Source organism: Atta colombica, unplaced genomic scaffold (assembly GCF_001594045.1).
Source record: "Atta colombica isolate Treedump-2 unplaced genomic scaffold, Acol1.0 scaffold9, whole genome shotgun sequence".
Lineage (NCBI taxonomy): Eukaryota > Metazoa > Arthropoda > Insecta > Hymenoptera > Formicidae > Atta > Atta colombica.
The window spans coordinates 1,242,847-1,255,827 of record NW_017259583.1 but is presented as its reverse complement, the minus strand read 5'-3'; the positions used below and the strand labels follow the sequence as shown (position 1 = coordinate 1,255,827).

The 12,981-nt window shown below is 35.4% G+C and overlaps 2 protein-coding genes across 2 annotated transcripts in view; one reads left to right on the top strand and one right to left on the bottom strand.

Annotated features, from left to right (window-relative positions):
- LOC108693271 (small subunit processome component 20 homolog) overlaps positions 1-9,418 on the bottom strand; it is a 15,093-nt gene extending 5,675 nt beyond the window's left edge. The window contains exons 1-7 of the mRNA XM_018202142.1: positions 9,282-9,418; positions 8,934-9,214; positions 3,442-8,610; positions 3,076-3,331; positions 999-2,682; positions 477-910; positions 127-396 (exon numbers count right to left, since the gene is read on the bottom strand). Of these exons, the coding sequence (XP_018057631.1) occupies positions 127-396; positions 477-910; positions 999-2,682; positions 3,076-3,331; positions 3,442-8,610; positions 8,934-9,214; positions 9,282-9,326 (8,139 nt within the window). The 5' untranslated portion in view covers positions 9,327-9,418. The remainder of the gene's footprint in view (positions 1-126; positions 397-476; positions 911-998; positions 2,683-3,075; positions 3,332-3,441; positions 8,611-8,933; positions 9,215-9,281) is intronic.
- Positions 9,419-9,670: 252 nt separating this feature from the next.
- LOC108693299 (protein brunelleschi) overlaps positions 9,671-12,981 on the top strand; it is a 4,992-nt gene continuing 1,681 nt past the window's right edge. Inside the window, exons 1-7 of the mRNA XM_018202173.1 lie at positions 9,671-10,791; positions 10,969-11,242; positions 11,319-11,517; positions 11,736-11,947; positions 12,022-12,220; positions 12,299-12,713; positions 12,799-12,980. Coding sequence (XP_018057662.1) covers positions 9,854-10,791; positions 10,969-11,242; positions 11,319-11,517; positions 11,736-11,947; positions 12,022-12,220; positions 12,299-12,713; positions 12,799-12,980 — 2,419 coding nt within the window. The 5' untranslated portion in view covers positions 9,671-9,853. The remainder of the gene's footprint in view (positions 10,792-10,968; positions 11,243-11,318; positions 11,518-11,735; positions 11,948-12,021; positions 12,221-12,298; positions 12,714-12,798; position 12,981) is intronic.

Genomic DNA, 12,981 nt, shown 5'->3' with positions numbered 1-12,981 from the left:
TATATATATATATATATATAAATTTTCTTAACATTTATATATCAACAAAGTTCGACAAGTTTATAAATTTGAATATTCTGTAGTATAAAAATTAACAAAAATGTAAAATGATAAAAATAAATTTACCTGTTGCGCACGAACTTTTCTTCTTTCTGCTTTCTTAATGTCTAACTTTTGTTGTATTCGATTTAGTAACTTGATGTATTCTTCATTTCCTATGGACTTTTTAATAATAGTAGCTACTTCTTTTGCAAGCTGACGTAATTCAGCGTTCGTTTCTTCTGTCGTAGTCATCTCCCGTACCAATGGAGACATAATATTAAAAAGTATCGCATTCAGATACTCAATAGGTACTGTAGTTATTATACCCGCAATGAACTTAAACATTGCAGTTCTCTGAAAATATATCATTTGCGTGGTTTATTTTCTGATATGACAATTTCGGATTCATAATACGTTCTTATAACTTTTCTTACCACTGATGTTGATTTGGGAGCTTGCGTTATTTCTATATTAACAACTTTTCTCAATCTCCTGATAAGCCAAAGAAAAGATAAGTTATTGCTATTTTTCGCTTTATTTCCATCATCTTTCTCGTTATTTTTCGCAATAGTTCCTGTAATTGATTTCAATATTTTTGCGATAAAGATTAGATTTTTCACAACTTGATCTGCTAATTGTTCAAATGTCATGTCCGGATAAAGTTGAGCCACTAAATCCAGAATTAAACTCTTTACAGTTTCAACAGGCTTCGAATACATATAACCTTCGTATATTTTATCATTATCTGGGTTATTTATAAGTTCAACGATTTTATCAACATCAAGAGTAGTCAAAATAAAACCGATCATTTGTGCTGCTGCTAATCGAACCCATAAATGTGGATGTGCCAACAAAGATTGACTATATTCTGAAATAAAATATAAAGACATAATAAAGAATATTTATTGGAAAAAAAAAAAAAAGATTTTGCAATGTTTTAACAAAAATTGACTTACCAGCAAAAGAGTTAATGAAATCTTTGTACTTTTCATCCGTAAGGAAAGATGTATAATGTGATATCTTTAATAGCAGTTGTAATACTTGAATTAAATGATGATCTTTTGTTTTTTCTTCCTTTAAATTGGAATCTTTCTGTAAGTTTGTCGTATTATCTAATTCCATGTATTTTCCGAATTCGGCATTGTCAGAATTTGAGATATTTTTGTGAAATTGTTTTAATAACAATGGTAAAACTTGAAGCAATCGCGAATCGAAATCGTTTTTCTCAACATTTACGAATATGCCGCATAACTGTGCCGCTAATGTCCGGTATCTTATGGAATCACTTAGCCACTGAAGGGGCCACTTGTCAAATAACTTATTTCTATCATTATAGGATATCCGCATAAGCAATTCCTTTATACATTTTGCACAAAGTTTGCGGCAGGTTGGGTCGTCATCATCTATTAATCTTGCACCGGTCATTACAAATATGATTTCTGATCTTACAGTTAGGATCTTCAACGGGAATCCCGTAACGATAGTATGAATCATTTCTAATGCGCTCAGCCGACCCGGTTGCATTTCGTAATTCAACTGAGTGAGATAGAAATATATATGTTTGTCCAAATGCTTGCCAAGTGGATAACTCATGAGGTAAGAATAGAACACAGAACGTGATTGCAATTTAACGTGCTCTAACTCCGAGGTAATACTCAGCATTGCTACTTTCTCCATGACAGTATACATCTCTGGAACAATCATTTTTCGATGTATTATAGCTTTGAGTAAGGTAAACGCGGTAGCGTGCTTATCGCTGTCGTGTAAATCTTGCTCCGCGTATAAAATAAGAATCTTCAGCTGATCGGCATTAATGCTGAAGTATTTCACATCACGAACGACCACAGACATACATTTGAATGTGGCCATTACAAGATCGAAGTTATCTCCTTTATTTAATCCAGCAGCAGCATACTTATGCAAAATGACGAACATGGAATCGCAGATATCTGATATCGATGCGTGCATCGATTCTAAGTCCATTTTTAGCATCCAATTTAAGCACTGTAATGCTACAGTGCATAGCTTGATATGATGAGACTTTAAACAATTACTTAAAACTAACACAAATGGTTCTAGATAACGTTTGTATACCATTCCGGAGACTTTGTCTTGTTTCAACAATATATGATACAATTTTAGACCGAATTCTGTCATTATATGAACGTTGGCGTCTTTGGTAGTTTTTGCAGTAACTTTAATACCCATCCTGTTTTTGGGTTCTAATGGTATAAGAAAATAATTCGATTGTTGCATCAAAGTTTTCGTTTCTATTCTTCGCTCATCTTCCGCGAGCTTTTTACTTTCTTTTTCAGGTATAAGGCCTGGTATGCTTTCCGAAATAATACCGTAAAGAAATATGAGCATTTGTTCCAAGGGGATATAAGCATTGTCCGCCAATCCCAGAGTTACGTTTCGGAGACATTCCACAATCTTATGTATCGTTTTATGCGAGTGCGTTTTTATTAACACTTCTTTCAATGGCAAAATTAGGTCTAATAAACAAGATTCTGTTATAAACTCCGCTAAGATATGAAAAATATCAAAACTCTTAGTACTCTTTGCCTCCGATACATTTTTAATAATACCCGCTATTTCCTTTTCTTCCGCGGTTAATCCAAATAAATCAATTTTGCACACCTGAAGATAATTATTGAAAGATATACAAAGTGTTTAATGTTTAATCAAATTATATCAGTATATTAATTTTTATCATAAGAATACATTATATGTATAAACATTATATGTATAAACATAGGTTCTGTCAATATATTCTTTCAAGATTCCAGACTTAAAAAATGTTTCTAATATTCAAATAAATTGTCGAGAATGCAGATATTATTTAAGATTGCTTGAATAATAGCAAAAAAAAAAAGAATTAGAATTAAATATCAAGTAATACGTTGTATACTGGGGATACACGATATTACAAATAATACAAATTATATTATAGCAATAATTTTTGTAATACATTAATAAAATATAAAGTATGGTCAAATTTGTATGGTCAAATATTTCAGAAATAATACTTACAGACAAAATGCTTTGTAAATTATTATTAATATCCATTTTCTGGTAATAAGGCTTCAGCACGAGTAAAACAGCCTGTACTGTATACGCGAGAACGTGCACTTGAAAACCTTTCGTTAACAATGTATTAAGTTCTTTCAAAAGATAATGAAGATATTTCGGTCCTAAAGTTATCATAATTTTCTGTAGTGTCTCGCGAGTCACACGTCGAACCGATTCCATACGTGATTTGAGGAATGTACATAGTCTCATAAAAATTCTAAAAAAATGCATTATAAATTGAAAAAATTATATGTTACATAAACGAAATATAATCTTCGAACATATAAAAGAATGCAAAATATCTTTATGATGCTATCGCGTACTTACCCTGACAGATTTGCATCCAGAAGGTTCTCAGGCATTTTCTGTAATAACTTAACAAGCGCGAGAGCAATAGGAACTCTCAGTAAATCATCCTCCTCCATCTCAGAAGCGAACTTCTTCTTGTTGATTTTATGATTACTCTCTTGCCGAGTTCTCCCCACAATGGATCGATGCAGTTGAGGCAACAAGCCGTTCGATATACTAAACACTACTTTCTTCGCACCGTATTGAGAAAGTAGTGTTTGCCTTTCAATTACTAAGTCTTCCTTTATCGCTTCTTTATCCTTCTCTATTATTTCTTCAATATTTTCAATGTTGTCATCATTTAATGCTTCCTCTAATTTTTCCTCATTTCCTTCTTCCGTGTTTTCAAGATTCTCATTTTCTTTGATCGTTTTATTAGTTTCTTTCTTTTCAATGATAAAAGCAACGTTATCTTTGATTCCTATCGCTTTGGTAATTTGCGTAATTTTTTCTGCTGGTTTGTACTTTGAAAGATCGTAATGGAAAGAATCTAATATTATTACTACTATCCTAACGACTTGCTTCTGGAACTCTGTGGAACTCCTTAATTTGCCTAAATAATACTTTAAAATAATTTCATAGTGGTGCCACGGTAATAGTCTGCACACTATTCCGACAGTCTCGATAGCGGCATCAATGAGACTGTTTTTATGAATAAAAGTCTCATTACATAAATACAATGAGCAGAGGGGAAGAATGAATTGCGTCAACGTTTTAGGACTAAATGGCTTCCGCAATGTCTTAGCGAGTGTGCAGAATTTTAGTAAGGCGCGAGCCCTTCTGTAGAGTTGCAGATGTTGCATGTTCTCGAAGAAATCGACTTCGGGATCGGCTCGATTAGCAAGTAAGGACAAGTCTCGTAAAACGGGATGCACGTCCGCGCATTCCAGAGTCATATGTCCTAAAAACGCTATTGATTGAAGGCGAACAGCTTCGTTCTTGCTTGTAATACCCTTCCTCGTAAGTGTCAAGATAGTGTCGTCCATTAAGAACCGCCTGTTCAGAATATTATTCTGATGTTCTCTTGCCAATTTCGTCCCGACAAGCTTTAGGCACTGGCCGGAGCAATCTCGTATCGCCAAATCCGATTCAGTTTTCAAAAAGTAAAAACAATTGTGTATTACAGTCACGCCAAATTCCAGTGTGATCGCGTTCTTCTCAATCCTATCGCTGATCAATTCAAAAGCGTCCAGTCTTTTTTGGAAATTCGGTTGATCGACCCATCTGTGATCCCATGCATTAAGCTCAATTAGAACTTCGCAATCCTGGATCATTTCCTCACGACGGCCCTCCATAGACCTCTCAGCAACGGTTCGGTACAGTTGCAGAAGAGTCTTGCGAGCAGGTGCGTCCGATACGAGGCTAATCAATGGCGCAATGGAACGCAGGTGAATCTCCGGCTTATTTACAATTTTTATGAGGTTCGTGATGGTCATCAATAGTCCTGTAACGGTTTCCTCATTATTACTAGATGCAGCCTTTTTGATTAACACAGGTATTATCAATTTCAATACCGTATCGCACGTCTCGGCATCCGTGACAAATTCGGAGATTCGCGACAGTATAGTCAGTTCGATCTTATTTATATTCTTATTAGATCTTTTAAGTCTATCTCTGATAAATTCCAGAACGTGAGGAACGTGCGGCAAAAGTATAGCGGAGCCGTAATTGACCTCGTTTGAAAGTATCTTCTTTTCCACTTCGAGCATATTAATGAGTATCGGAGTTAATGGTAGAAACTGCGCGTCCTCCTGCATCGCATCTTCGTTGGATTTTCCGTAATCCTGCAGCGTTAGCATCTTCTCGATCATCTCCAGAATGGCATTGATGACAGATTGGTGTGTCTTGGGATTCGACAAGAGTTGCATGATGTAAGGGAGAGGAGTAATTGACTTGTTGTCCTTTTGATACTTGACAAATAACGGATAGTATCGCGAATTCTGGCTCCATGCCATAAACAGCTTCAGCAAAACCGTAGGACTGTGTATACCCTCGATAGGTAATTTCTGCAATAAGGGAAATATCGCGACGTGATAGACTGTGTCTATCTCGTGTCGTTTCCAATCATAGTTCTCAAAGTGTGTAAAGAATCTGGCCAGTATACCGACGCAACTTGTCCTCACATTCTTGATCATTGACAAATATCCCGGATAAACCTCCCCCGATCTCCGCAGAATTCCATTCACTTCAGCCAAGATGCAGATTAGTATCCTGAGCAAACAAGGCAGTAACTTCTTCGACATTTTCCCGCCAAATTGTTCTATTACTATCGCCAATAGATTCACGGCACTCTGCATACGTTTAGGTGGCATGACGTTATTCAGATCGATAGTATCGATGATGTTCTCAGCATATTTCTTCAAATCGAATGCTTCATCCTTTTCCAGATATATATATGACTTGAAAGGTCTGAATGCCATTTTTACGAATATGATCATCTCGTCTTCCTGTGCACCGTCTAGAAAGCGCAATATTATTTTTCTCCGTGCAAATCCACCGGTTTTTCCACCAGTCCTCATGCCGGTCTTCATAATCATTTTGGCGTAAATAATTCTCATTATAATCGGCATGAGATTTTCGCGATGTTCTTCTTCTATCATATTGCTTTCTCGATCCAGTTTGAAACGTGTGAGTTCACTCTTATAATTCTTCTCATTTATTAAACCATACAAGGACTCCTTGTATGGCAAAAGATATTTGTACTTGTATGCAAAAAGACAATTCAGAGCGGCTCTCTGTATGTCAAGGTTTCTCGAAGAAATCAAGTCCAGATAGATCTGATGCATCTCCGATTCTCTATGCATCATTTTCGGATTCTGCACTTTATCGAATATCTCCATTTGAGCGAGTAAAAGTTTCACCTTGTAATTTCTTTTCATCACATCCGCTTGCGCAACTTGTATGATCTCATCACGCTCTTTATCACTTTCGTTTTCGTCGTCTATATCATTATCCGTGTCGATTAATTCCTTGCGTTTTTCAATATCGCAATATTTGCCCTCGTCGGAATTAGATCTAAAAAAATTTGCATTTACGAAATCAATGAATAATCCAGTTAAATCTCTATTTTTCGTTTCGGCGTAATGTGAGAAATGTGTCATACATTTCCAGAGGAGGATCTTATAATTTTCGAAATCAGGCTTATCATCGTGTTTTTCTATCAACATCTCCAACGATGAAATCACATAGCAATCAAACGACGATTTCCGTTCAATCTTCTGTACATTGTTACATGTTAACTCGGACAGAAATGTTGGCCAGAACTGTGGACATTCCTTGTTGCCATAACTAGCTATGATTATACTCACAGGTTGCCAAAGCAAAGAAAAATTGATATACAAATTGCCCATCAAGCAACGTAACGGAAATTCATAATACTTAGGATTTAGATTAACTATCGCATGACTCTGAAATCCTAAAGCTTGCAAATGCAATAACTTGCTGCGATAGTTTTGTATCGTCACGGATTCACATTCCATTAAATATACAAGCTCCATAGCACTTTTTCCATCAGATATCTGAAGAGGTTCACCAGGCTTTTTCAGATCTTCGATTTTAGAAAATAAGGAATATAAGTGTGCCACGATCATTCGAACATTGCTATAAGGTGAACTAAATTTCTTCTCTATTTTATCGTTTAATTTGTTAAACGATGCTAAATTTATATAATCTGAGTGATGCTGCGACGCAGCAAAATACGTCATACAGAGATCTATCCCATTTAAAATATATGTATTGTCATAATGTTTGTTAATTAAATCAACTATTTTTATATCAGATTTTACCAAAAATTCATGGAGATTGCTTGACTCTGACACATGGATTAACGATTCCAGCGTTAATAAAAATACAAAAGCAGTTTTATTAATATCCGCAGTGTTATTTGCGTCACCATGATTCAATATCTTTTCATATAAAAACAACAAGCCATTTTTCAACATATTCACAAGTTCCTCATGCAACGGTTTCAGATGTGGTAAAATTACCAAAATTCTCAGTGCGTCAAGCGAAACAGTATCAGTAGATAATGTTTTCAATTCTAGTAAGAGATAATCAATTTCAATGTTTCGTATATCTAAAATGTATTTTCTCCATTTGTCCAAAGTTATACCACTGAGACAGGGTGATGCTTTCACGAGAATTACTTTAGCAAGCAGAAGCAGTAGTTTATTGTCAAATCCAATAGATATGCTGCGCTGCATTACGTAAGGCAATACCAAAACTTCGAACGAAGAGTAGTGTATTAAATTTTCAACAGAGGAGTATAATAATTCCATGTTATTCACTGTCATAATTTTTAGTACTAATTGACTCGAGTTCTCCTGCATTAATTTGACATTGGATGCCAAGAGAATAGCTACAGATACATTAATAACTTCTTGCAAAATATTATTGTCTTCACTCAATCTGTCCATCATGATGGTGAACCTTTTTGTCACAGATACAGCGTCAATTAAGAATCTTCCATTTTTACAGCTGATAATACCATGTATAAGACGCAGGAATAGAACTAAAATGTGTTTCTTCTCAGAGAATTTTAACAACTGCTTTGACTTTTCGACAAACGTGTCTATTATTTTTAGTATAACATTCCACATAATATTGCATTTTTGTGGGTGTATGTTTTGCAATATGCACATTATAATTTCTCGTAATACTTCGTAAGTAAGCGTCTTATCAATGGTCTCGTCTTGCAGAGCATTGAAATAAAGCAGTAACATCTCTTCGCCGCAGGAATGGAATTGCCCTGGAGTACCAGATATAACTTCAAACAATAACTTTGCACAACCCGATACTCCATTTTCCTTGACATTTTTATTTCTATCCTCCAAAATATGTAATACCAGTTTCAGAAAAGAATCTTTATCCTTGATCTTGCGAACTACAAATGCAAAACTTTCAGCAGCAAACCTGTTTATATAAACTGGCTGTGTGTCAGCTAACAATGGTAGCAACAGAGGCATCACAGTTTTTATATTTCTTGTCAAATATCGCCATAGAAATTTAAACAAGTATGCCAAAGTGGTAAATGTATATTCTATCTGTTCAACGTCTTTCGTTTGCAGTAAGCAGATTATTTCGGATAGAAATTCTGGGAAATAATTGTAAAACTCTTTCTGAAGATCTCTCGTTACAGCAATTATTAATCTGAGAAACAGAGAATAGAAATAATAACAAAAAAATCTTTTCATGCATTTATCCATATGTATCTAAGTCTGTTCTTTTTAACTAAGGACCTGTTACAGTTTTTGAAACAAGGTGAAAATTACAAAAGTGAGTATATTTATTAAAATATTTATAACTTCACTCAATATTCAGTAAACTTTTATAATTTTTATCTAATTTTAATCATAAGGAGCCTGAACTTTTTGTTCTTCAGCTTTTCTATTTTTTTTCTCCGAAGAGAAAAGGAGGAAAAATAAATTGTACAAGAAATTCAGCTAAAAGAACAGACCTTCAGTGTTACTTACTCCAGGATCGGTTGTAGGAACAAAGGATCTTGTTTTCTCAGATACAACATAAGTGTATCGATCACATGCTGCTTCTTGTGAAGCAATTGGGGCAACGTGATGATGTCTTGCACTTCCTTTCTGAAGGCAGTATAACCATCCGTTAGATTGAGTACGTTCCATTTCAGTAGTGTCTCGTGAAAATAGGTCTCGATCTCCTCGGTCTCGTCTTCATTCCGATGTGTTACACGATGAAAGACATCGACGTCGATTTCTGTTATCCTCTCGGAAAATGGCTTGAACTGCGGAAAAAAATCTGGTTCCAGAGCCACGTGCGAATAACTTAACCTTCTTGTTGACTTTACTCACCCGAAAGACGTTCACGTCTTTATGACGGATTGGCTTATTCTTCATTCTAATGGATTGTCTTGATGCACGTAAATCGAATCAATTATTTATTTATTTCATCTAAATTAAGAATTATATCAAAGAAGTCAAATTAAAGTTTTGTATCTACATTTCCTATTACATCACGATCCACGCAAATCAAACTTCAAAGAGAATACTAGCGCCTCCATGTACATAAAGTGTAACTGGAACTACCCACAAATGTACCCACAAATATTTTCGGCTGATAACACATCGATGGACTTCTATTCGTCCTGTGTTACCTACGTTGGTTCTATTCCGTGCTATGTCTACGAATGTCTCCTCACTTCACCTCTGTTGTCTACCGACTATACTCCATCAGGCAATGTGACAACTGTCAATGTTGTTATGAACAAATCTTATTTTCATACTACAAGTTTAAAAAACGGCGTGTTCTCATTCTCGCCCTACCTGACAACAACGTGGAAAAATGACAGAATCTGTAATCGGACTGAAGAATGTGGTCTAAGTATTAATTGTAAGGTATACCTTCGAACAAATCGATGACATAAATGCGCTCGGCTATCAGTGTTATCCTGTCGAGTCCGGTACCCGACAACAAGATGTCCCATCCCGATTACGAGCAGACCGCCCACGATCATGCCGCCTTGCTGTTGCTTCTGAGGCCAGTCGGTACGCAAATCAAACCAAAGACGGTCAGTAGGTTATGTGAGCGGATCGTCAAGGCTGGCAGCAGATTTTCCGTATCCGATTCCAGCGGCGGCACCCGGGAGATCCTCGCCCGATTCGTCAGGGAACATCCTGTGGAAAACAATGACTGGGGAGACTTTCAGACACATAGGAGACTCCTAGGTTTGATCACATTTGGCAAGTATGACAATCAGACGGAGCTGAATGAGCTGTGCAGATTACACGAAACTCTGAAGGTGAAGTATAGCAGTACTCTGTATGATTCACGAGCCATTCTCTTTGGTCCCCTTGAATCAAACGGCCGTCATGAACCGCCACCAGACTACACTACGCCCAATAACTTCAAAACGCGGGCGATATTCTATGCAGATGAAGCATGTCCTGATCTTGAGACACAAACAGCTGAATATCTTAATTTTCTATTCTGGATTCTAGAATCGAAAAGACTAGAGCGATCCAGAGAGAAGATAGATCGTGTCGCTCTTCTGTTAGCTCCATTTGAAAAGAAAGATTTTATTGGGCTAGACCTCGAATCCAGAAATAATAAAAAAAGATGTGTGGGCCGTATGACAAAGCATTTGGGAGATCTGTGTCTTCAAGCTGGACTTCCAGCTGATGCCCTGAATAATTATAATTCTGCAGCCAACATTCTGCAGGCTGTCAATGATTGGCTGTGGCTGGGAGCGACATATGAAGGTCTCTGTGCTGCTTCGGTCTTGGTTCTTTATCCTAATATGTGTCGAAGTCTTCCATTGCAAAGAAATTCTTCCTTACAAGAAGGAAGTCCAAGTAAGCAAAGGTATGGATAATTTCTGATCAAAGAATTATATAATACAAAATATAAAATGATCTTTTTTTATCTTTTTAAATTTTTAAATCATTATATATGTAATTAAAACATTAAAACCTCTATGCTTTTATTAGAAGATCTGGTTTAATATCAAAATTAATGAATCAATCATTTATCATTTTATAGACGAGGATCACAAGCTCTTACAGTTTTGCCAGCTCCACCTAGTATAGACATGGTAAAGGCCAGCATGCCACATATTTTACTACCTGAGGAAATATCTAAGAAATATCGTGAAGCTATAGTACATTATAGTAAATACCAATACGCAGGTATAATTGAAACTGAAGCTAGTTTCAAAGCTACAAGAATCTCAATAGAACAGAATTGCACCTTACAAGCTGCATCATATTTAAATAATGTTATATTGATTAATTTGCCTCTCAGCGAGCAAGAAAAAGTATGTAATATTAAGATAATGCAGGAAATTTCAATATATAAAATTTATTAAGGTGCTATATAGATCAATATTTCAGATTGATCGATTTACTACATTATCAAATCTATATACGAGCTTCGGTTTTGATAGAAAAGCGTCATTCTGTTTACGATTGGCCGCCACTCGTCATGTATCCCAAAATAATCCTAATCCGGACTGGCAACAATGTTATAATTTGATGTTGCAAGCTACATCTGGATTTAAATTATCTTTAGATCCTGTTGATGTGCCATCAGGTAATGATTTAATATAAATTTGCAGCTGCAATGATTTAATATAAATTTCATATAATTTTATATTTTATATTTTCCTGTTATTTATTATATTTTTAAAAATAAATATATAATAAATGTGTGTTAAATTTTTTTCCAAATGTTAATGAAATACTTTATAATATTTTTATTTTTTGTTTTGATTGTTTTGTGATATTTAAAATCATATTGTTTTCTTATAGATGGACAAAGAGGATGGCCAGCCATACAGATCCAAATAATAAATGAACTTGTTGCTGCTGCAAATCGAATGGGTAATCCAGCACTTGCTACAAGGCATTTAACATTTTTGCTCCAGACAATGTACAATCATTTAACGCTTACCGAACGGAAAGATATTGCACTACAGTTACAAAATGTATCTCAACAGTGCGAGGGTGCACCAGTCCCCCTAGTATGTTAAAAAAAAATTATAATGTATGAATAATTATATGTCTCATATACATAAAATAATGTCTTTTATGACAGGTTTTAGATTCTGGTACCGTCATACCACCGGCTAATTTATTAAATATACCAAAAACAAAATTGTTTACTCTGAAAAACATGCAGCCACATTTACAGCCTCAAAAAATAGAAAGAGTAAAAGAAGATCATGGTCCATTTTTATTTACGCCAATTAACTTCGGATCATTAGAGCGCAAGAATACTTTAAAAAGTAAAGTTGGTACGTATATATACCTAAACGTTGATTATTACTATCAATAGTTTAATATCTCTAAGAATAAATTTTTTGTTATAATAGATTATTTGTGGGTGGAAGGAGATATCTGTGAAGTGTTAATGCAGCTCATAAATCCTTTACCATTTGAATTACACGTATCTAACATGAGACTTTTGACAAATGGCATAGTATTTGAATCGATACCAGAGAGTATTAATCTCCCTGCTGAGTCTGGTCCGATTGCGGTTACGTTAGCAGGCAGACCCAAGGAAGTTGGAGATTTAGAAATACTCGGATTTAGCACTCATACATTAGGAGTTAAATCTAACTGTAGATTGAGATACATGGAGGGTATGTTACATCCTCAATATACTGTCGAAGTTATTCCAGCCTTACCAAGAATCGATGTCGCGACTAGTTTGCCTCAAACTGCCAGTTTCAGTTCCGGTGATAATATAGTTACTAGCGCGAGTATATCACTCTATGGCGGTGAGAGGTTTGTGTGTCTACTATAAGCATTATATACAATTTTTTTATCAATATATAATTTTTATGCAAAATGATTTCGCTTACATTTACAGCGCTGAATGTACCGTGACAATAACGAATGCTGGACAAGTTCCTATTGAAATGATTGAGTTATCAGTACAGTCTGCTTTGGATGCTCTAACTGAAAGTAAAATTTTTAAATGGAGTGATGAAAATCTGATGACACAATTGCCTTTACAACCTGGCAGCAGTGCAAGTCTTACCTTATATCTATA